The 20,223-nt window shown below is 47.7% G+C and overlaps 2 protein-coding genes across 4 annotated transcripts; one reads left to right on the top strand and one right to left on the bottom strand.

Annotated features, from left to right (window-relative positions):
* Nucleotides 1-513: 513 nt before the first annotated feature.
* On the bottom strand, nt 514-10,915 carry LOC127609848 (melanopsin-A-like). Of its 2 annotated transcripts, XM_052079386.1 has the most exons (14): nt 10,856-10,915; nt 10,603-10,731; nt 9,231-9,284; nt 8,604-8,814; nt 6,295-6,437; nt 6,085-6,218; nt 5,732-5,935; nt 4,708-4,879; nt 4,000-4,179; nt 3,787-3,894; nt 2,772-2,961; nt 2,161-2,325; nt 2,005-2,064; nt 514-1,299 (listed from the first exon to the last, which is right to left on the bottom strand). In XM_052079386.1, the coding sequence occupies exons 4-14, from the start codon at nt 8,772-8,774 to the stop codon at nt 1,135-1,137; spliced, it is 1,692 nt and encodes a 563-aa protein (XP_051935346.1). In that variant the 5' UTR covers nt 8,775-8,814; nt 9,231-9,284; nt 10,603-10,731; nt 10,856-10,915; the 3' UTR covers nt 514-1,134. The 2 variants fall into 2 exon arrangements, with proteins under 2 accessions (XP_051935346.1, XP_051935347.1); XM_052079387.1 differs by lacking the exon at nt 9,231-9,284.
* A 975-nt stretch (nt 10,916-11,890) lies between these two features.
* Nucleotides 11,891-14,334, top strand: LOC127609849 (prolyl-tRNA synthetase associated domain-containing protein 1-like). 2 transcript variants are annotated; one of them, XM_052079388.1, is made up of 4 exons: nt 11,891-12,105; nt 12,617-12,742; nt 12,867-12,956; nt 13,838-14,334. In XM_052079388.1, the coding sequence occupies exons 1-4, from the start codon at nt 12,025-12,027 to the stop codon at nt 14,048-14,050; spliced, it is 510 nt and encodes a 169-aa protein (XP_051935348.1). In that variant the 5' UTR covers nt 11,891-12,024; the 3' UTR covers nt 14,051-14,334. The 2 variants fall into 2 exon arrangements, with proteins under 2 accessions (XP_051935348.1, XP_051935349.1); XM_052079389.1 differs by having other exon boundaries at nt 11,903-12,105; nt 12,627-12,742.
* The last annotated feature ends 5,889 nt before the right edge of the window (nt 14,335-20,223 follow it).

A 20,223-nucleotide genomic window follows, 5' to 3' on the forward strand; every position in this document is an offset into this window, starting at 1 on the left:
CTGACTGACTTATCTTTGATAATTCAGAATGTGCTGCCATGAACTGTAGCGACCAATCCATTTTTTGTATATGTGCAGTGCTCGTGACCAGGCTATTGCTAATCTATAGCCATTTCTCTATTGCCGTTCTTGTGATCTTGGGAAGAGTTATCGGTCACTGCCCAAGTCCTGTTCCAATTGACAGCATGCGTAAAAAGAAAAGTACCCAGCCACTTCAATAATAAAGAGACTAGCGTTCATAGCAAGTTGCTTCCTTATGACATTCTTGACTGGTTACCAGCACCACGACACTCCTCGACCAGAGGACCATTCCGATTTTCATTCACATTTTTATCTCTCGTACTTTGGAGTTGATTTGACAATGTGTTTTTAACCTACATGGCTGTGGAAGAAGCTACTGTATTCCGAAGCCTGCATGTCCACATTGTGTTCATGTCTTTAGATTTGGACTATAACACAGAAATAAAGCATCATCGTAATGGCTGAACTGGGAGCAAACAAGGCTGTTTTTTTTTTTTTTTTTATTCATAAAAATAAAATCAAATAGTGATGTGAACGTAGATATACAGTAGATCTAAAAATCAACATATTAAATGTGATTTTACATGAGGGATAGTAAGTGTGTAATACACGATGTTGTAGTTCACATTTTAGGAATGAAAGGTTATGAAAAGTCAATTAAACTCTTGACTCTCGTGAGGATAAAACAGTCCCAATCCTTGCTTCAATCCTTCGTTGTCACAAAGGCCTATTTTGTAGGGAAAATCTGGTCGTTCTCATGAAGTTTTTACATGACGATGGTGTTTGTTGTAAGCCAAATCAGGAAATGGAAAATGAACAATTTGACACCAGTGCTTTGAAATTTGAATGTTTTAGCGGCGGAAACATTGTAAAAAGGGGTACGCCGAAACGAGGTTCGACTGTAATCACTGAGACAAGAACCCCACAAAACCAACAGCAACAAATACACACAACAAAAAAAATAACGTTACATGTACATGCATATGGAGCGTGCTCGCTATTTAAGAGGGTCATCGAACACGAAGCAAATTTCCATGTTTTTGTCATAGTGTATGTGCGTGTGTGTGCGCGTTTCGAAGATTCCGATGGAAAGCGGAATCCGGATCTGGTGCTTCATCCAGAGCCGGCCCCCGTGCTGCTGTAGGTGGCCTTGGCCCGGGTGTGGCGTGAGCCGCTGCCTCCGATGGGGAGGAAGGGGCTGGACTCCGCGGTAATGACGATGCTCGGGATACGACTTAGCACGCTTCTGCTGGCGTGAGCGTCTCCCAAGTCGCCACTCTGCCGGTGGACAAAACGTGTACAACGCAAACGGTAAGCGTCACTATCTGATTTAAAAAATTTTTTTTTTACAAGGTAGGTTACTCATTTGCGAACTCATTGTCAACTCGTTGGAATGAAAATTGAGCACAAGCGAGTCAGAGAAGACGCATGGTGGTAATTCTCGGCGGTCCGAAGTAAGAGTGCCTTCAAATGCGGATTTGGAGCTGGGAGTCGCGGCTTGGAGTTTGAAGCGGATCACGTGGGACAGGAGAAGTGAACTAATCTCTTTTCGTCAATGGATGCTACAGCTTTGTGTTTGCTTTCAAAACTTAGCTTGTAGCAGACGTGTGCACATTTTCAGCATGACGTCTCTGATCCACTGGAGAAAGGACACTTTGATCCTCTCCTCTTTCATCTAGAACTGCTTCAGACAACAAAGTGTATGCAGAAAATTGGTGAAGATTGAACGACTGTCTGTGTCCTATGTGTTGTCTTATGTTTTTTTTTGTTATTTTGACTTCAAAATGGCGCCGCGAGAGTGGCTGCCTTTCCAGCAGCTCCTATATTTTGTTGTTCTACTTCTTACTTTCATAACTTTGCTGCTGTGAATTGGGAATTTCTCCATTGTGAGACCAATAAAGGTTTTCTTATCTTATCTTAAATAGGATAGATGATCTGACAAAGGGGACGTTGATTCCCGTCGTGGTGCTGTTCGATACTCACGTTAGGAATGCTGCCGCGTTCGCCGATGCCAATCATGGAAATGTCCGTGTCAAAAGACGTCTACGCCAGGACAAACAAACGCACAAAGATGGAGGTCAAAAGGTTTCTCCCAAACAAACAGTGACGTCAACAACACGATAGTTATCGCCGGCTGACCCTCTCAAAGATCCCCGAGTCGTGATTCTTCATTTTCCCCTTGAAGCTGGACGACGGTTTGAATTCGGGCAATTCCGCCGTGTCCTTGCCGATGTCACTGGACACCTGGCGGCTGGCGGGCCGGGAGCTCAGACTGGTCAGGTCCGCCTCCGTGTCTGTTAAACCCTGGGGGGGTGAGGGGGGGACATTCTACGGGTCAAGCGGAGGACTTTGAATGGGTCTTGTTCAATGAAGGGAAGAATGAGTTGGCAGCTCAACATGCGGATTGTCTCCCCATCTTGCGGACTCTGCATTGTTGTGTCATGGTGAAGGCGGAGTTAATGACTTCCTGTTTCCCCCACGTACAAAACTTTGTATACGGCGGTGGTTGTTTTAAAGTGCTCTCCAAATACACTTGAGTTGAGTTGAGATTCCTCCGCAGGGTTTACGGGCTCTCCTTACGAATGGGAGAAGAGCCGGAGATGAGGCGGCTCGGGCATCCGGTTAGCATGCCTCCCGGATGTCGGAAACATGCCAGGCACATCCAAACCGAAAAGCCTCCAAACTGGAGAGACTTCCGTGTCTCCCCCGCTGAGGACTTGGGACCGCTACGGGACAAATGGTTGGCTCACCGATTCGCTGTCGGAGACGGAGGAGAGGCGACTCTTGCTGCGTCGTCGGAAGTGTACGCTGATGTCGGAGGTCTGGCTGGTGACGGTGGAGCGCCGCGTGGACACGAAACTGCTGCTGGCCGAGCGAAGGTCCGTAGGACGCACGCACAGAAGAGTGCCGAGACACGGGATGTACTTGGCCAAGGCCACCCTGAACAACACACACACACACAATTTTACTGCTTTCTCTTGTCGTTGTTATCAAGTGATTGTTTTTTGGGGGGGCGGGGTTATTATTTGTTGTTATATGGCAGGGGTGTCAAACTCATTTTTGTCGTGGGCCACATTATAATTACCGTTTCCCATGGAAGGCCGTGATGACTGAACTACATAAAGAAGTCAAGATTTTATTCAACTATTTTTTAAGTAATCATAATGAGGGGGGGGGTTAGTAACAAGAAAATGCTTCCAATAGATCACCAATTTATTACATAGGAAAATGTGACATCCTTGGTACACATTTTAGCAAGTATCATGGAAGGTGTCATTTTTGATTTGCTTTCGCGGGCCACTTAAAATGACGTGGCGGGCCACATCTGGCCCCCGGGCCTTAGGTTTGACACCAGTGCTGTATGAATTATTTTTGCTCCACGTACAGCACTTTGTATACAGCAGTGGTTGTTTTCGAGTGCCCGAGAAATCGAGGTGAGTGGAGTTGAGTCATTCGGACCAAAGTCAAGTGTCAAGGATAAGCGCTCTGGAAAACGGACGGTGGCTGCCGTGTAAAATGAGCTTCGGATCGCTTCACGGTGCCAAACTTTAATCAGCAAAGTGACGCTGAGCACGTTTTAAACCCTTTTCATCCTACAACGATGTGACTTGCACGTGTCGTATTTGTGCGTGCGTGTGTGTGTTCTTCTCCGGCCCAGTTAGCATTTAGGTTAACAGTCGTAGCCTAGCGGGGGATCGAGTCATCGACCGCCGGAAAGAATGCGGCCAACGAAGCTCAAACTCGGTCAGGTGTGGACTCTCCTACCTGTACTTGGGGTGCGTGATGGCGTAGATGATGGGGTTGTGGATGGCCGAGGCCTTGGCGATGACGGCGGGCACCGAGTTCATGTAGGGTGTCAACATGTCAGCGTACCTGCACACAAGACAACAACAAGGTTAGCACGCCCGCCGACCGCAACCGAGTATCTCGCTTTTTCCTGAACCCCCCCAAAAAAGGGCCCGCCGGCGTTGGTTTTACCCGGCGAAGGCGGTGAGCGCCACGGTGGAGTACGGCGACCAAGAGACCACGTAGAGCAAGATGACGATGAGCGCAATCTTGGCCGTCTTCCACTCGTTCTGGAGCCGCTGGAAGGACTTGGTGGAGTCGCGAGAGGTCACGTGGGCGTGCACGCCGCTGCCGCCCATCTTGCCCACCGCCCTACAAACCACACGCACGCACCCACAATGAGAATTTTTCAACGAAGCAAGAATTCATTCATTCATCCATCCATTTTCCGAGCCGCTTGATCCTCACTAGGGTCGCGGGGGGTGCTGGAGCCTATCCCAGCCGTCTTCGGGCAGTAGGCGGGGGACACCCTGAACCGGTTGCCAGCCAATCGCAGGGCAGACAGACACAAACAACCATCCACGCTCACACTCACACCTAGGGACAATTTAGAGCGTCCAATCAGCCTGCCACGCATGTTTTTGGAATGTGGGAGGAAACCGGAGCACCCGGAGAAAACCCACGCAGGCCCTGGGAGAACATGCAAACTCCACACAGGGAGGCCGGAGCTGGAATCGAACCCGGTACCTCTGCACTGTGAAGCAGACGTGCTAACCACTGGTCTACCGTGCCGCCCTGAAGCAAGAATTATTATTCAAAAATCAACTGGCATAATATTCGATTGGATGGGATGTTTATTTCGGGAGGAATCCCAAAAAACCGAAACGACTGGCAACTGACTTGTTGGTGTTGCGTATGGCCCTGAAGATGAAGACGTAACAGTAGACGATGACGAGGAGCGGCAGGAAGAAGACGAAGGTGAACAGCAGCATGGTGTACGCTCGCACCGACGGCGTGAACGTCATGTAGTCCCACGTGCACGACGTCAGCAGGCCCTCGGGCACGTACGCGCCTGACGCACACGCACACGCACATGCACACGCACACACACGCACACACACACACACACACACACACACACACACACACACACACATTGTAGTTGGGATGCAGCTCATTGTCAAGTGTGTCAATTTTGCCAAAGCGCCACAACCACTTTTATCCCTTTTTTAATAATCTCATAATTCTTGTCAATGTTTGAATTTTTTTTTTGGGGGGGGTCATTTTTGCGGGGGTCAAAGGTCGTCAGTTCAATTGCATTTGCAATTTTACTTTTGCCATTTTGATGACCATTCTTTCCAATTCTGATGTCAGTGTCCTTTTTTTTTTCATTTGGTGAGTTTTTTTCAATATTGTACAGTTGTGCGTATTTTCTCACCCCCCACACACACCCCCAAAAACCTCCAGACCATCTTGTACAGTTTGTAGCATTTATCAATTAGATCATCTATGTAATTTCTTTAGCATGGCCGCACATGGGCCCGGTAGTCCAGTGGTTAGCACGTCGGCTTCACAGTGCAGAGGTACCGGGTTCGATTCCAGCTCCGGCCTCCCTGTGTGGAGTTTGCATGTTCTCCCCGGGCCTGCGTGGGTTTTCTCCGGGTGCTCCGGTTTCCTCCCACATTCCAAAAAACATGCGTGGCAGGCTGATTGGGCGCTCTAAATTGTCCCTAGGTGTGAGTGTGAGTGCGAATGGTTGTTCGTTTCTGTGTGCCCTGCGATTGGCTGGCAACCGATTCCCCCGCCTACTGCCCGAAGACAACTGGGATAGGCTCCAGCACCCCCACGCGACCCTAGTGAGGATCAAGCGGCTCGGAAGATGAATGAATGAATGACACATGTGCGTGCGTGCGTGCGTGCTCACTCCATCCGAAGAAGGGCGGCAGGCTCCACCCCAGAGAATACGCCCACGCCGCCGCCAGGATGGCGAGTGCCCGTTTGCGCGACAACACACCCATGGAGGTCAGGGGTCGCGTGATGACAAAGTAGCGGTCCACGGTGATCACCGTCAGCGTCATCATGGAGCAGATTCCAAACAGGGCGCCGCAAAAGGCGTACAGCTCGCACGCTGCCACGCAAAAGACACGTCAAGACCGAGCACGCGTTACGTCAAAGCGACACCTATTTTTTTTTTTTCATGTCGCACATATTTGCTCCATCTCGCATATTTCGACCATTTTTTCACTTTTCGTCCATTGTTGGTGTATCCGTGCGTACCTTTCTCGCCAAAGATCCACCTCTTATGCATGCTGCTGGTGAAGAAGACGGGCGCCTGAGTGACACACATCAGCAGGTCAGTGACGGCCAAGTTGATGATGAACATGTTGGGCGGCGTGCGCAGGCTGCGGCTCCTGAACACACACACACACACAAAAAAATGGATGGTCGTGTGTGTCGTCGCCGGGACCGTATTTCGTGGCGTCCCACCTGCTGAAAGCATAGATAACCAGGAAGTTGCCGATTATTCCCGTGATGCCGATGGCGAGGATGGTGGAGCCGATGGTGTAGTGGGCGTGGTCGGGCACGTCCACGGTGGGGAACGGCTGGGCGGCCCGAGGTGCCATCGCCACCTGGAGGACGAGATGGGCCATTCACCTGAAGTGGATAACTGTGACCGCGTGAAATTTGGTCCACACGTCCATTATGAGTCATTGGGATTGCTATACTTATGAAACTGTCCGCTGCGATTATCAAACGGGGCTGGAACGTTCAACGAGGTCGGAGTCCCGGGCCCGTGATGAGTACTAAACATGTTATTAGCGAGCCGCTTCCTTGCAAGCCGCCTTGCCATTTATCCGAGATGAATGGAAATGAGGCGCTCCTTGATGTAATCACACGAACATTCGGCACAGTGGGAAGTCTTCCCGTTACCCCGGTCTGGCTAATCGGCGATGAATGAATGATGCGGAGTCGCTATCTTTTCAGCCAAAAATCCAAGCCGCCCGTCTCTTGTCTCCATTTCAGCTACAATGAACTAAAATGGAGGTCGGACAGAGGAGAAGTTCCTCCTGCGGGAATAATGGACCACTTAATTAAAAAAAAAAAAGTCTCTCTGCGAGAGTTTCCTTTTCCCAGAATTCCCAAGTGGGAATGTGAAAGGATGAAAGCTGAACCGAGGGGATGGAATGAATTTTGGAGATAAGAACATTTTCTCAAAACAAAGTTGACGGCGCGAGTTGTCGCCCATCGCATGCAAGGGCCCTCTTGGTATGGTTGTTTATCATCCTTCTGACAAATGCTTGCCCCCCCCTCCTCCCTCGCTCAACCAAAACTCAAACTCCTTCTCGGGGACTGTCCCAAATGAGCCAGAAAAAGACGGCTTCGAAGTGCAATGCAACAGATGCTAATATTATCACTGAGCCCGGTCTCGGAGTCTCAACATGCTAACATGCTAATGCTATCACGGCTATTGGTTGTCCATCACAGTGGCGCCGCGAACTCTTGACTAACAATTCGACGTCTGCTTTCAATCGATGATGTGGGTGCAAAGTGGGTCGCGCTCGGGGTCGATTGTGTAACATGGCTCGCTTACATGCTCTCTGTCATGATTCGGTTTGGGACCAACAGGTGGCGCTGTAGGGCTACGCCTGCAGCTGCACACCTGTTGGTCATTATGTTATTGAGAGTTTTTTTTAGTTTCGGCCATGGTGTTTGTTTGTTACTTTGGATTCGTTTTGTTGTCATGACTTTGTTTTGGATTTAGTTTTCTGTGTTTTATCAATACACTTCTTTAAATACACCCTGCTCCTCTCTGCCTGCTTTTTGGGGTCTCAAAGCGTCCAATCCAAAGTCCTTAAGACATCAGTAGCCTTGACATTGACATCAGAGGCACCATCCCTTCCATGAAAAAGACTTCTCATTCAAATTTTATGAAACAAGGAAACTATTTTCCAGTCGGATTTGAAGCCGTGACCACATCACAAGAGCCGAGTCTTACAAAAAGTTTTTGTTTGTTTTTGTGGGCTTTTCAGTCCCATTTTCCCGTCGGCGCATGTCCTCCATTGCCAGTTGACAGCTGCTACCTTGCAGGTCATTTGACCCAAGTCTGAAAAGAGTTCCAGGTCTGTCAGTGGCATTCTTGGACAAGTCCAGATCATTTGATCCAAGTCTTAAAGGCACTCCCAAGACTTGCTTTCATATTTTCCTGGTAGGACTGGTTGCGTTTTGGACAGAGAAGCCTTTGGAAATGCCCCAAATTTGCAATCCCCCTGCACGTAGTCACGCACCCTGTTTCTAGACTTTTCTTCAAATGATCGTATGTTCAAGTACTACTAAAGTAAAGTCGAGTGTGTTTCGTGCTGACGGATGGCCGTGCATGCAGCGTCCACAGTAAAGTAGGTCATGAAAGTTTCCCTTCATGTGATCGATATGTGCCGCAGAGCTCGCTCCCATCCACTGATTGTGTCGATAACATCATGCATCTCTTTGATCTCAAGCTTTTAATCGTGTCGATTCAATGTTCAGGTGCCAATCCAAAAATCGAACACCTGTTTGACGCGTGTTGGTGTTCTGGCGTCACCGGTCAGGCTCACTTCCACATTCTACATCAGTCTCATTGCTTTCGTGAAAACGTGTAAAACTCGTGTTATTTATCAGCCGAAGTGAATACGGACATCTCTTGATCACTTTCATGCATTCGTTTTTCCTTGTCCGCTCACGCGCGACGTCGAAAAAGTGGGCGAGCCTTAAATGACGCTCATTGTCGACGGAGTTCGGGAGCGCAAAGTCGGACTTACCGTCGGCGACGCTTCGGCGGCGCTCTGCAGCTCGGAGGGCCCGAACGCGTCGGCGGGGGAGCCCAAGTCGGAGCCGGAGCCGGAGCCGGTGAGGGTGGCGGCGGTCCAGGCGTGGCTCCCGCCGGTGATGTTGCGGGAGACAAAGGCGTGGTGGTGGCGCGTGGCGCTCATTGTCCTCTCGCTCTCCTCCTCCGCCTCCTCCTGGCGCCCACTGCGCAGTCAACACGTGCGACGCTCAAGTCTATGCGCATCTTTTACCTTTCATTACACACGCGCGCACAGATCATTATTTGCATACACCGACTTACACCACTTTACACACCCGCACGAAAACACGCCAACTCGCGCAGTGGCGCGCGCACAAACTCGCGCAACACACTCTCTCCAACATGGAAGCGCACATGAACACAAACATATATGCACGCATAATGATTTTTTTTTTCTGATTATTGGTGTTTTCCTGCTCTGAAAACAATCCGCGATCTCAATCCGTTTTTGGGTTTTTTTTGCATTTGCATTTGCCTCCGTCAATGCTGAAGAAGCAACAGTTCCACGCTCAGCTAACGTGACGTGATTATGATGACAGGGATCAAGTTTCATTTTTCTTGCTGTTCGGTGTTGCAATACCTCTTCCTTGCTCAGTGGCGGCGACGGCGAGTCCCGGTAGCTGTCTGGGGCAGCCTGGTAACACACACAAACACACGCGTTGAGAACATTTCTAGACCAAATTCACACCATTGAAACTTCAACATGTTCATCTGGCTTTTTGCTACCAAGTCCCATTCCCAAATGACCCCCCCATTCTCTAAATAACAATCCCCATGTTGTTTAGTACCATTCCAATTTCCGACTTCTTACCATATTCCGTTTCTCCAAATGCTCCGAATAAATGCCCTGAATTCAGCATTGTTTATAAATATATAAATTTACCTCCGATATCCACATTTTCTGGACTAATTCAAATCATTCCCACTTTAAACCCCCCAGACTGCATTCCCATGACTGAAATGTCCTATTGTGGCAAAATAAAAGACAGAAATGAACCATTTTTTGCATTTTCAGCTCCAACTTCCACATTTCTTGATTCAAACCTCCCAACTTCAACCTGGTCAGAGCTTTCCACATCATTTCTCATCATTCCACATTTCCACACGATTTCATTCAGCCCTTGGGCATTTTCCTCCCGAAATTGCATCTCTTCACTTTTGCGAACCAAAAAGGAGATTTTATTTGATGACTCGAAAGAAAGTTGCAAATCAAGGCAGTTTTTCGTTGAGCTCCAAGTCTGACTTTACCTGAAGATGCCCCAAAGATGATGAAGAGACTCCAAAACGCTCACGTTCCAAATGGCGGAGTAGAAAAAAAAAAGTTATATTTAATATACACCAAGTTCACAGACAAAAACAAGACAAGCCTTCCATCAGCATCTTCATGACAAGACAGGAATCCTTCGATAGAAAAAAGACTTCACCTCCACCCGGGTGGACTTTATATGAGGCGACTATAAACGCACGCAAACACGCACGCGCACAAGTCTGTGTGCTGGCGGGCAGGGGGAGCTGTGTCGGTGGCTCACTGTGTCAAAGCAGCACAGGCCATTAGGAGATGAGGACAAAAAAGCTGGAATCAAACCAAAACAAAGCGAGCGAGCGAGCCGCTTCATTAGGAACACCTTCCAATGTGCTCCACCGACACATGCACGCCCGTAGGCCACGCATTTACAAAAGACAACCACCAGAGGCACTGTCACGGGGATAAAGAGTGAAATGATGATTGTACCGATTCACCACACACAATGAGACATTTGACGATGATACAAAATCAACTGCAACGTTTCCTCCTTGTTAGGCAGGGCATGCCACATAGAGATTCAATAAACGCACGCAAATAGGCGAAAGCTGTCCAAATCCTAAATTGATGGTTCTTTACGCAACATTGAAATGACCTCGGGACGCCGAACGGTCACGCTCGTCTGAGATGGAGCGATAATCTGCCTCACCTTGGTGTAGGTATGGTCGCCACGGTAACCGTGGATGCCAGTTCATCATTGCTTGGACGTGAGTAGACTGGAATGTAGGACACGGTGATTGACAGCTGGGAGACGGAGTCACTCGAAGGTCATTGTGGACTCCATTGTAATAATAATAATAATAATAATAACATTATTATTTATTAATATAAAACATTTTATTTATAAGCGCCTTTCAAGAGACCCAAGGACACTTTACAGTAACAAAAAAACACAAAACAACATGGGTTGTGTGTGCAGTCGAGTCATTTCAGCCATTATAGCAGGCTACCAGTGGAGGGGATCTGGCCACTAGAGGGCGCTTGGGTGCCACCCCACCATTCCGCAAATGGCATTTATGCCAATGCAAGGAGTGTCATTATTGTCACAATACACCAGAGGGATCTGGGATCTAAAGTGCCAGGATGTACCAACCATTTTGCATGCACCCAAGAGCAGACAACAAAATTAACAGTGAAAATATGACATTCAAAGGCAGTTACAAACAAACGAATTGAAGACATTTGGTCATAGGAAGGAAAATTGTTTATTGAAATGATGAAAAGAACATACAGCCCAAGATCAAGATTTGGAAAAAATCGATTCTACACCCACAACAACCTCGATCGGCGATGTTTTATTCTTGGTCTCGTATCCATTATTGAGGGACATTTGCAGTGACCTTTTTTTCCCCCTCCCATTTTGCCGCCTCCCCTCAATCGACCCAAATCACACGACATTTATCTGCTGTTCATTTGCTAAAAGGTTGCCAGCTTCGTCGACAGACGCGCCGACCCCGCCAAAGTGGGTCGATGTCGTAAGTGAGCCTGGTTTCCATTCAGGTGGAAGTGGAACGGGGCCGCATGTTCTCATCAAACCGTGCGACAAAAAAAAAGAACAAAAAAGATATCAAGGGTGTATGTCCGCTTAAAATGTGATTTTTATTTATTTATCTGGGGCGGGGGCGTTTTCAATCGAGAAAAACAGCAATCACAACAAAGAGAGCGGACATCTTTTGAGCAGGAAGGAGAGGTTCGGGAAAACAAAATTAAATGAACAAGTCAAACTTTTTGAGGCAATAATATGTTATGTGTACCCCCAGTAATATAAACATGGTAATTTGATCAATAGTGCATCGGTGGACCAAGCCGTTTTAACATCCTCTGCTGTCGACTGGAATTGACGTCAAAGTGCACTCTGGCGCTTTTTCGGTTAGTTCACGCGGGGTTCAACGAGAAGCGTTTGCAGAAAGTCTCCAGTGGGTGGCAGTACATAGCAAAGAGAGCGCTGCAGTCGCCAAATGAACAAGAAAACATTGACAGCAAGGAAGAGGGAGCGAGGCAGCTGAGCAAGCGGTTTTCTGACTGTCGTCCTTTTTAAACACATTTACTTGAATAAAAAGTTATATTTAAGATGTCGGAGGAGCTTCGGGCAGAACTGGAGAAACGTTTGGAATCTTTAAACATCCAGACGACCTGCGTGGAACACCCGCCGGTAACAAGGCACACACACAATCATTCAACGTGGCAGAGAACTGCAAAATTCCCCAAATCAAACAACGTATTGTTCATTTGTCAATGCGGTTGATGAAATAAACAAACGCACGTATATTAAGTAGGAAGAACCAAGCAATGGAACGTCAATAAAATGTTAACGTTTAGTATTTGCCTGCCTACTGTCAGATTAAACCCTTATTCACGTTTGACAACACGACCAACATTTAAGACAATACATTTGTGACAAGTTTATGAAATTAGAACTCCTCTTGAGGTTTATACTTGCATTACTCGTAACACTGAACTTTGGTACACGTTTGCGCCTTCTGACGAGCCGTCTCCAGCAGGGGGCGCCACAACATCAGACTTGCCAAGCACTATCGCCCCGTGTTGCCTATAAATTGCTTGTGAAGTGTGAGAAACAAACAAAAAAAACTTCATGCGCCTTTATACACGATTCTAGCCAATGATTAGTTTGTGTTCACATTTGTCCTCCTTCTGTTTGTGAGGTTTTCACAGTGGAAGCGATGATGCCTCACCTCCAGGACGTGAGCGGCGCCGTCTCCAAGAACCTTTTCCTCAAAGACAAAAAGAAGAAAACTTTGTGGTTGGTGTCGACGCGTCACGACCGACAGGTGAGGCCCGGAGCATCGTCCAGCATCCGTTTTCTCATCTCTACTACCTCAATTACTGCTGCAATTTTGAGTGGACTACAGACAGTTGACTCTAACGAGGACCACCCTCTCTATTCCTATACAGGTGAACCTGAATGAGCTGGCCAAGAAGCTGTCGGTGGGCAGCGGGAACCTTCGCTTTGCAGACGAGGCCACCATGCTGGACAAACTTAAGGTGACACAACCAACTAATAGCTATATGCCCTTGTCTTGCTCCTCTTCTGGTTTATAATTTGGCTTGGTCCTCCTATTTGAAGAAACACGCAGGCTCCGATATTAATTTGGCCCGATGGTCTGAGGCCACCAAGTCATTGTGTTGAGCCACCCGAAGTTCACTGATGCTGGGCCGAACAGGCCATGGTACAAAATGGCACACTTGCGCTAGCTTTAGCACTGTAAACGAGCCAACGTTACCCACAGCTGCTACATTGGTAGCATAAGTTATTTGTAAGAGAGCGTTACGGTAGGCCAAAAATGCCCTTCACATTAATCGGTAGTCCAAAAGTAACTCACTCACATCGCAAATGTCTAAAAAAAACGAATCAGATTTTTTTATTCATTCATTCATTCATTCATTCATCTTCCGAGCCGCTTGATCCTCACTAGGGTCGCGGGGCGTGCGGTAGCCTATCCCAGCTGTCTTCGGGCAGTAGGCGGGGGACACCCTGAATTGGTTGCCAGCCAATCGCAGGGCACACAGAAACGAACAACCATTCACACTCACACCTCGGGACAATTTAGAGTGTTCAATTAGCCTGCCACGCATGTTTTTTGGAATGTGGGAGGAAACCGGAGCACCCGGAGAAAACCCACGCAGGCCCGGGGAGAACATGCAAACTCCACACAGGGAGGCCGGAGCTGGAATCGAACCCGGTACCTCTGCACTGTGAAGCCGATGTGCTAACCACTGGACTACCGGGCCGCCCAGATTTTTTTTAAATCAGTCAATTCTGAGGCAATTAATTGATGGAATAATCCATAAAGAAATCTATATTAGCTCGTGACAGGCCTAGGCCAGCTCAACCTAAAGCTGTAATGTTGCCGCGTGTGGTTCAGGTGGGCCAGGGATGCGCCACGGCTCTGGCTCTGCTCTTCGACAAGGACTGTAGCGTCACCTTGGTCTTGGACCGAGACCTGCTGGAAGGGGGCCACGACATGGTCTATTTTCACCCCATGACTAATAGCGCCACAATGGGGATTAGGCCCCAAGACCTGCTGCACTTCCTCAAGGACACCGGACACGAACCCGTCCTGGAGGACTTTGAGTAAATGAGAAGAACTGCAAGAAGATTCCGATTTTGGGATGGGAGAAGCATTACAGGCAACACATAAATCATGCAGCGAAGTGAGCGGTCGCCGACAGCGCAGCACAAGACGAAGAAGCGCAGATAATATCGCCACTTGCAGGAATGTTCCTGCAGTGCGCCCCCTTTTACTCTCACACACACACACACACACACACACACACACACACCCCTTTAACCGCATCACTAATGAGAATGTATTGTTGCATTGTTGATGAAATTAGCAAATGAATAACTGCTCCCCACTGACGTTCTGTTCCCAGGCATTCTTTCACTCCGCACGGCTGCGCGTGAGCATTTCCTATCGTAGTTTTAATCCCATTGAAACATTAAAAAAAAAAAAAACGTCTTAAATGAGCGCTAATTGTTTTTAGTTGAGCATTCAACAAAACAAGTCACGTTTGCTTTCAGTGTTTCAAGGTGGTCAGATGCGAGGAAGTGGGGACCCGCATTTCATAATAAAAGCGTTCAGACCCCCCCGGGGGGGCCTTTTGTTGCGGTAAAGGTGAGAGGAACGAAGGGCTCAGTGTGAGTGACTTGGAAGGTTTGGTCGCCATGGCGATGGAGAGTTGTGGCGTGCCAGTGAAAGAAAAGACCTCCAGCTCGTTGAGTTTTCACTGTTCGTCTTTGCAAATCGCATGAAATGCTGCCGACTGTTCTTGCGGCTTGTGCGCTGTCAGCGGTCACAGCGCAATTGTCGAATTGTCTCGTGTGTGTGATTTCATCCGTCGTTATCAGCCGTCCACTGCTAATAGTTTGTGATGCTCTGATAGATTTTGATTTTTGTTTTGCTCAAGGCATCTTTAATTGGAGTCCCAATTCACAAGCAAGCTAACTCAACATGATCCACAAAAAAAGTACATTTAAAAGGGTTCGAGACATTGATAAGCAAAAGAAAAAGCAAGCAGCTTGCTAGCATGACTACCAGAACGTAGAGTGGCAGAATATAATTTATTTAAAAAAAAAAAAAAGACCTCAGTCAATGCAACTCGACTTGTTACTCTCGTGGCTGTTCACCGTCCAAAAAAGAGAGTCCACTGAATGGAGCCCCGAGGCTAAGAGTGACCTTTGAACTCTTGAGTCGAGTCCACCGGAGAGTTTTTTTTCTCCTCTGTTGGCTTTCTCTGTCTCGCTCTTTCGCCGTCTGCTTTGCAGCCCTATCACCGTGGCGACCAAACTCAAACTGGTCGCTATGGGAGACGCTCCAGAAATAAGCTGTCATTAAATGTGTGTGTGTGCGAGCGCGTGTGTGCGGGTTTGTGTTAGCTTTGCTCACACACATTTAGTGACAGTGTCAGAGAGCTGCACTTCTGTGTGGGTTATACATAGAGAGAGATGTGTGTGTGTGTGTGTGTGTGTGTGTGTGTGTGTGTCAAGCAGAAAGGGTGGTCCTCGCTTTGTTGGCCTTTTTACTCGGTCCTCACTGTGCCACAAGTGCAGGAATGTGTGTGTGTGTGTGTCTAGACTGCTGTGATGGAATAATGTTTTAACAAACACTAGAGGAGAAAAACCGAAGAGTCAGCAGGCTGCTGAAAGAATCCTTCTAGTATGCGTGCGAGGCTGGCAGTGAACACTTGATGATGATGATGATGATGACGTGTTCAGATCATGGTTGAGATATTTTCAATTTCTTTTGGATGAGACGAAAATGCACCCTGCTATCGAGCATGAGCTCCTTGTTACTGCCTGGTGACGATTCACCCTCTCACCAACAACAAGCAAAACGGTTTGGTCGCTTTCCTGACTTTCACCGTTGCGGAGGAATTCACAAGTTCAGGAAGGGTGACCGCTGAATGGCGCCTGATGTTGGTTACCATGGTTATGAGAGAGGATGTTTCCATTGCCATCATGTGCCTTCTCGCAAGCACGATCGGGAATCAATGAATAGCTCCATTGACGAGCGTCGATCACAAACGGGTGTTGTGATGAGGAGCTTGTCTTCAGTGTCATTAGGTTGTGTATGATATTCATTCATTCATTCATTCATCTTCAGTACCGCTTGATCCTCACTAGGGTCGCAGGGGGTGCTGGAGCCCATCCCAGCCGTCTCCGGGCAGTAGGCGGGGGACACCCTGAATCGGTTGCCAGCCAATCACAGGGCACACAGAGACGAACAACCATCCACGCTCACACTCACACCTAGGGACAATTTAGAGTGTTCAATCAGCCTGCTATGCATATTTTTGGAATGTGGGAGGAAACCGGAGCACCCGGAGAAAAGCCACGCAGGCCCGGGGAGAACATGCAAACTCCACACAGGGAGGCCGGAGCTGGAATCGAACCCGGTACCTCTGCACTGTGAAGCCGACGTGCTAACCACTGGACTACCAGGCCGCCCTGTGTATGATATTTACAACATGAAATTAGATTTGAGGCCAAATATTTGGACACGGACGCAATTCTCCTCTTTTTGGCCGCCCTCAACGCCACCACCACGATTTGGGAAGAAAGTCAAAATGGTTTGAACTTGGGCTTCGGCGTTCCAGTGAGCAAGCCTCTCTTTGAAACAGTTATTCATGCCTCAGTCACATCTCGCTTGGATTACTGTAACGCACTTTGAAGTCTGCCAATCCTCCATCAAGCGTCTCCAGTTGGTCCAGAATGCTGCCGCTGGCTTCTTGACTAGTACTCGTCAGAGGGAGCATGTAACTTCTACCCCGGCATCCCTTCAACTGGTTCCTTTTTTTTTTTTTCAAATCTTGAAATGGTCTTACCCCGCCTTACCTCTCTGAGCTTCTTCGCACCTGACCAGACGCTCTTCGAGGTACTGAGGGATCAAGCCTTTTCCGTTGCCGGTCGCTCTCTCCCACTGAACGCTCGGCAAGGCTCTTCACTGCCCATTTTTTGAAACTTATTTTTATTCTTTGGCTTTTGACTCAGCATGAGGATTGCTAGGCGGCCCGGTAGTCCGTTGGTTAGCACGTCGGCTTCACAGTGCAGAGGTACCGGGTTCGATTCCAGCTCCGGCCTCCCTGTGTGGAGTTTGCATGTTCTCCCCGGGCCTGCGTGGGTTTTCTCCGGGTGCTCCGGTTTCCTCCCACATTCCAAAAACATGCATGGCAGGCTGATTGAACACTCTAAATTGTCCCTAGGTGTGAGTGTGAGCGTGGATGGTTGTTCGTCTCTGTGTGCCCTGCGATTGGCTGGCAACTAATCCAGGGTGTCCCCCGCCTACTGCCCGAAGACGGCTGGGATAGGCTCCAGCACCCCCCGCGACCCTAGTGAGGATTGAGCGGTTCAGAAAATGGATGGATGGATGAGGATTACTTTTTATTTGACTGTTTTTGTGCTTTCTACTATCTTGGTGATGAATTCATTGCTTTGTTCTTTGTTGTTGTCTGAATAAAGTTGGCGCCATGTGCAGCACGTTGTGTACAGCGGTGGTTGTTTTAAAGCGCTCGAGAAATGGAGCCGAGTCGAGTGGAGATGTGCAACCAAAGTGTTGTTTGTCTTTGGTATGTGCTCTGCAGTTGACTGGCGAAGCGGTCAATTGTCCTCTGACTTTTATTTGCGGTGCTTTATTGTTCTTAGCCACGGATACAAACAGGAATTGCGTCAAATGAGAAACTGACAATGGCCGTACACAACTGGCCCGTGGCCCTTTAATTTGCTGCCTTCACATGAAAATATGATGAAAATAATTCTGTAAACTTGTGTGTGTGTGCACGTGCGTGTGTGCTTATGTGTAACACTATCCTTCAGCAGTGTGTGGACTTCCGGGATGACATCATCGTCACGACTGTAATGTTTACTCTTGTAGTCATGAGACGCACGCACACGCAGACGTAAGCGCAGCACATCCAAGCTGCGGTGCCGTCCGACAGGTAAGGTGAACACCGACTTTCAATATTTATTGATGTGACGCCAACACGTGTTCGGATTCCTGTCTTGAATAAAGTGGATATGAGTCATTGGTGCCAGTAGACATTTTTCTTTGAATGTAACAAATCAAAGTGATCGTTTTAATGTTGACAATGTATTTTTTTTAAATTCTTTGTATGTTGTTGTTACACAAGACGCATTTCTGAGAATCAAAAGGGATTCCGTCAATGTATTTATTTTACTCGGTGGAAAGTAAATTCACATTTTTGTTTCTGAATACATAGTCAATGTTTGAAAATGGTCACGTCCCGTGTTTGCCAGCAGGGGGCGGGCTTTCTGCCTGCCGTTTACACACCTGTCACCCATTTGGCAGTGAATTGCTCAGCCTTTATTTGAACGCTCTGGCAGTCTACTCAGTGCCGGAGAATTCCACGCCGCGCCAATATTCTCTCGCTCAAATGACTATTTGGATTATTTGTTGCCTCTTAGCTTTGTGGCTGTTATTACGCGCCATTATTCCTATGACGTACAAAATTTATATAATCGTCTAATCAGAGCTTCCTTGCCATTTGTTTTCCGCAAGCGTTTTCTGTTGTTCCCTTTATTCTATCCCTGGTCCTTATTTTGACCAGCGTTTTTTGTTATTCTCCATTGCTGTAAATTTCCCCATTGTGGGACGAATAAAGGATATCTTATCTTATCTTATCCGTCGGGTATTTTGTGTTCGTCATTAAGGACTCCTTTTGTTCTCTGACAAAATCTCTTTTGCGTCTGCTATTTCGGGGATTCACCTTTCAGTTATTTTGTTGTGCACGAAGCAATAATTCCATCGCTTCGGGCACAACGTGACAAAAATAGCTCCAGAAAACCCCCTGCAAAGACGGAGACCTATGCACACCACAATTGTGAAAATATCACGTTAAATTGCTTTTCAGGATTTCTGGTATTCAGATTTTTTTCATTCCTTTTTTTTTTTAGGTGCCCCGCACTAAAACGCCACCCTGGGAGAAAAATGGAGGGGGTGGGAGAGGGTGGGGGGCAGAAAAAAAAGCAGGACTTGACAGCCAGATGCTGTGGCTGCTTTAGAGTGCCTTGTCATCAGCTGTGAGTGTGCGCACACATTATGGTGAGAAGGTATAAGCGTAGCAAGGGGAAAAGAAAATGCGATAAGGACTAAAAAAATCCGATGCGAGAGCCAGTGTGTGGACAGGGGCTACACGCTGGCATGGCTGCTTTAGAGCGCCTCGTCGTTGCTGTGTGGAAAAGCCTTGTGACAACCCGGTGGGATCTTGCATAGCGTCGTCGCCAGGATGCAGACAAGCGCCTCTCCAACAACCAGTTGTCTGCCACGAGACCAAAAATCCTGCCTCCCCGTTCAACCTGTTCATCTTCACAAACAAAAGATTCATTCTTTTCACAGGCAACATAATTAACATATACAATGAGACTGGTTGAATTGGCTGCGAATCGGGCCGCTCCCATCATCAGTTGGTTGTTTAGGAATGCGAGCGTACCGAGCCAGAAGTTATGGCGCCTCCCTTTACATTCACTCCTTCATTGTCTTTTCATCCTTTTTGTCCATCACGTCATTGAACCCCCGAATCACAGCTGACGTGACCAAGAGGCACAAAAAGGATGAAGATGCGCATCATGTAGGTGATGACACATTGTCCTAACGTAACGACGGTCATACAGAGAAAATAAGATCAAAAACTTGAAAGTCACTTGAATGGCCGCACTGTGCGAACAGTTGCTGCTGCCAACAGAGAATATCTCGTTTCCAAAAGTACCGTCCGTTTTCCAAACTTGGTGACCCTTATGCAACCTAAAAAAAATTTTTTTTTTTACATTAACCATTTGTGAAAGTTCAGAAAACAAAAGTACCTAGAAGGCTACCCAGCGGAACTTCATTTTGTGAAAGTCAAGCATGCTCTTTTTTTGTCAGCTGAGTAGGCAAATGCTGAATACACCCGACGACAAATCTAACCGTTTGTGAATGTGCTGTTGACGCCTCCGTGGTTAATAACGTCATCATTCTTTAGTTTGGCACGTTCTTTTTTTTTTTTTCCTGCAATGTCCAGGTCTGGGCTTCAGCGTGGCGCTGATCGCTGTTGTGGCTTTTGCTGCGACCTCTGAAACCGGGATGCTTTGTTGTTGTAAAAGTGGACAAGGGAGCACCTTACAACACTTTATGACATCTCTCCTTGTCTTTGCCACTTTTATGACATTCTGCTTGTTGCTTAGCAGCAGGAATGGATCAAAAGGGGGAAGCGGACGCCCCGGCTAGCTTTTTTCCGGAGCAAACTCAAGTCAACA

Source organism: Hippocampus zosterae, chromosome 11, assembly GCF_025434085.1.
Source record: "Hippocampus zosterae strain Florida chromosome 11, ASM2543408v3, whole genome shotgun sequence".
Lineage (NCBI taxonomy): Eukaryota > Metazoa > Chordata > Actinopteri > Syngnathiformes > Syngnathidae > Hippocampus > Hippocampus zosterae.

What these genes read in the sequence shown, in the direction of transcription:
- LOC127609848 (XM_052079387.1), bottom strand. Translation starts at nt 8,774, where the DNA reads ATGAGCGCCACGCGCCACCACCACGCCTTTGTCTCCCGCAACATCACC. An exon ending in GTTATCTATGCTTTCAGCAG is followed by an intron (nt 6,219 to 6,294) that starts GTGGGACGCCAC and finishes GTGTGTGTTCAG; the next exon opens with GAGCCGCAGCCTGCGCACGC. An exon ending in GTGGATCTTTGGCGAGAAAG is followed by an intron (nt 5,936 to 6,084) that starts GTACGCACGGAT and finishes TTTGCGTGGCAG; the next exon opens with CGTGCGAGCTGTACGCCTTT.
- LOC127609849 (XM_052079388.1), top strand. Translation starts at nt 12,025, where the DNA reads ATGTCGGAGGAGCTTCGGGCAGAACTGGAGAAACGTTTGGAATCTTTA. An exon ending in CGACGCGTCACGACCGACAG is followed by an intron (nt 12,743 to 12,866) that starts GTGAGGCCCGGA and finishes ATTCCTATACAG; the next exon opens with GTGAACCTGAATGAGCTGGC. An exon ending in CCATGCTGGACAAACTTAAG is followed by an intron (nt 12,957 to 13,837) that starts GTGACACAACCA and finishes CGTGTGGTTCAG; the next exon opens with GTGGGCCAGGGATGCGCCAC.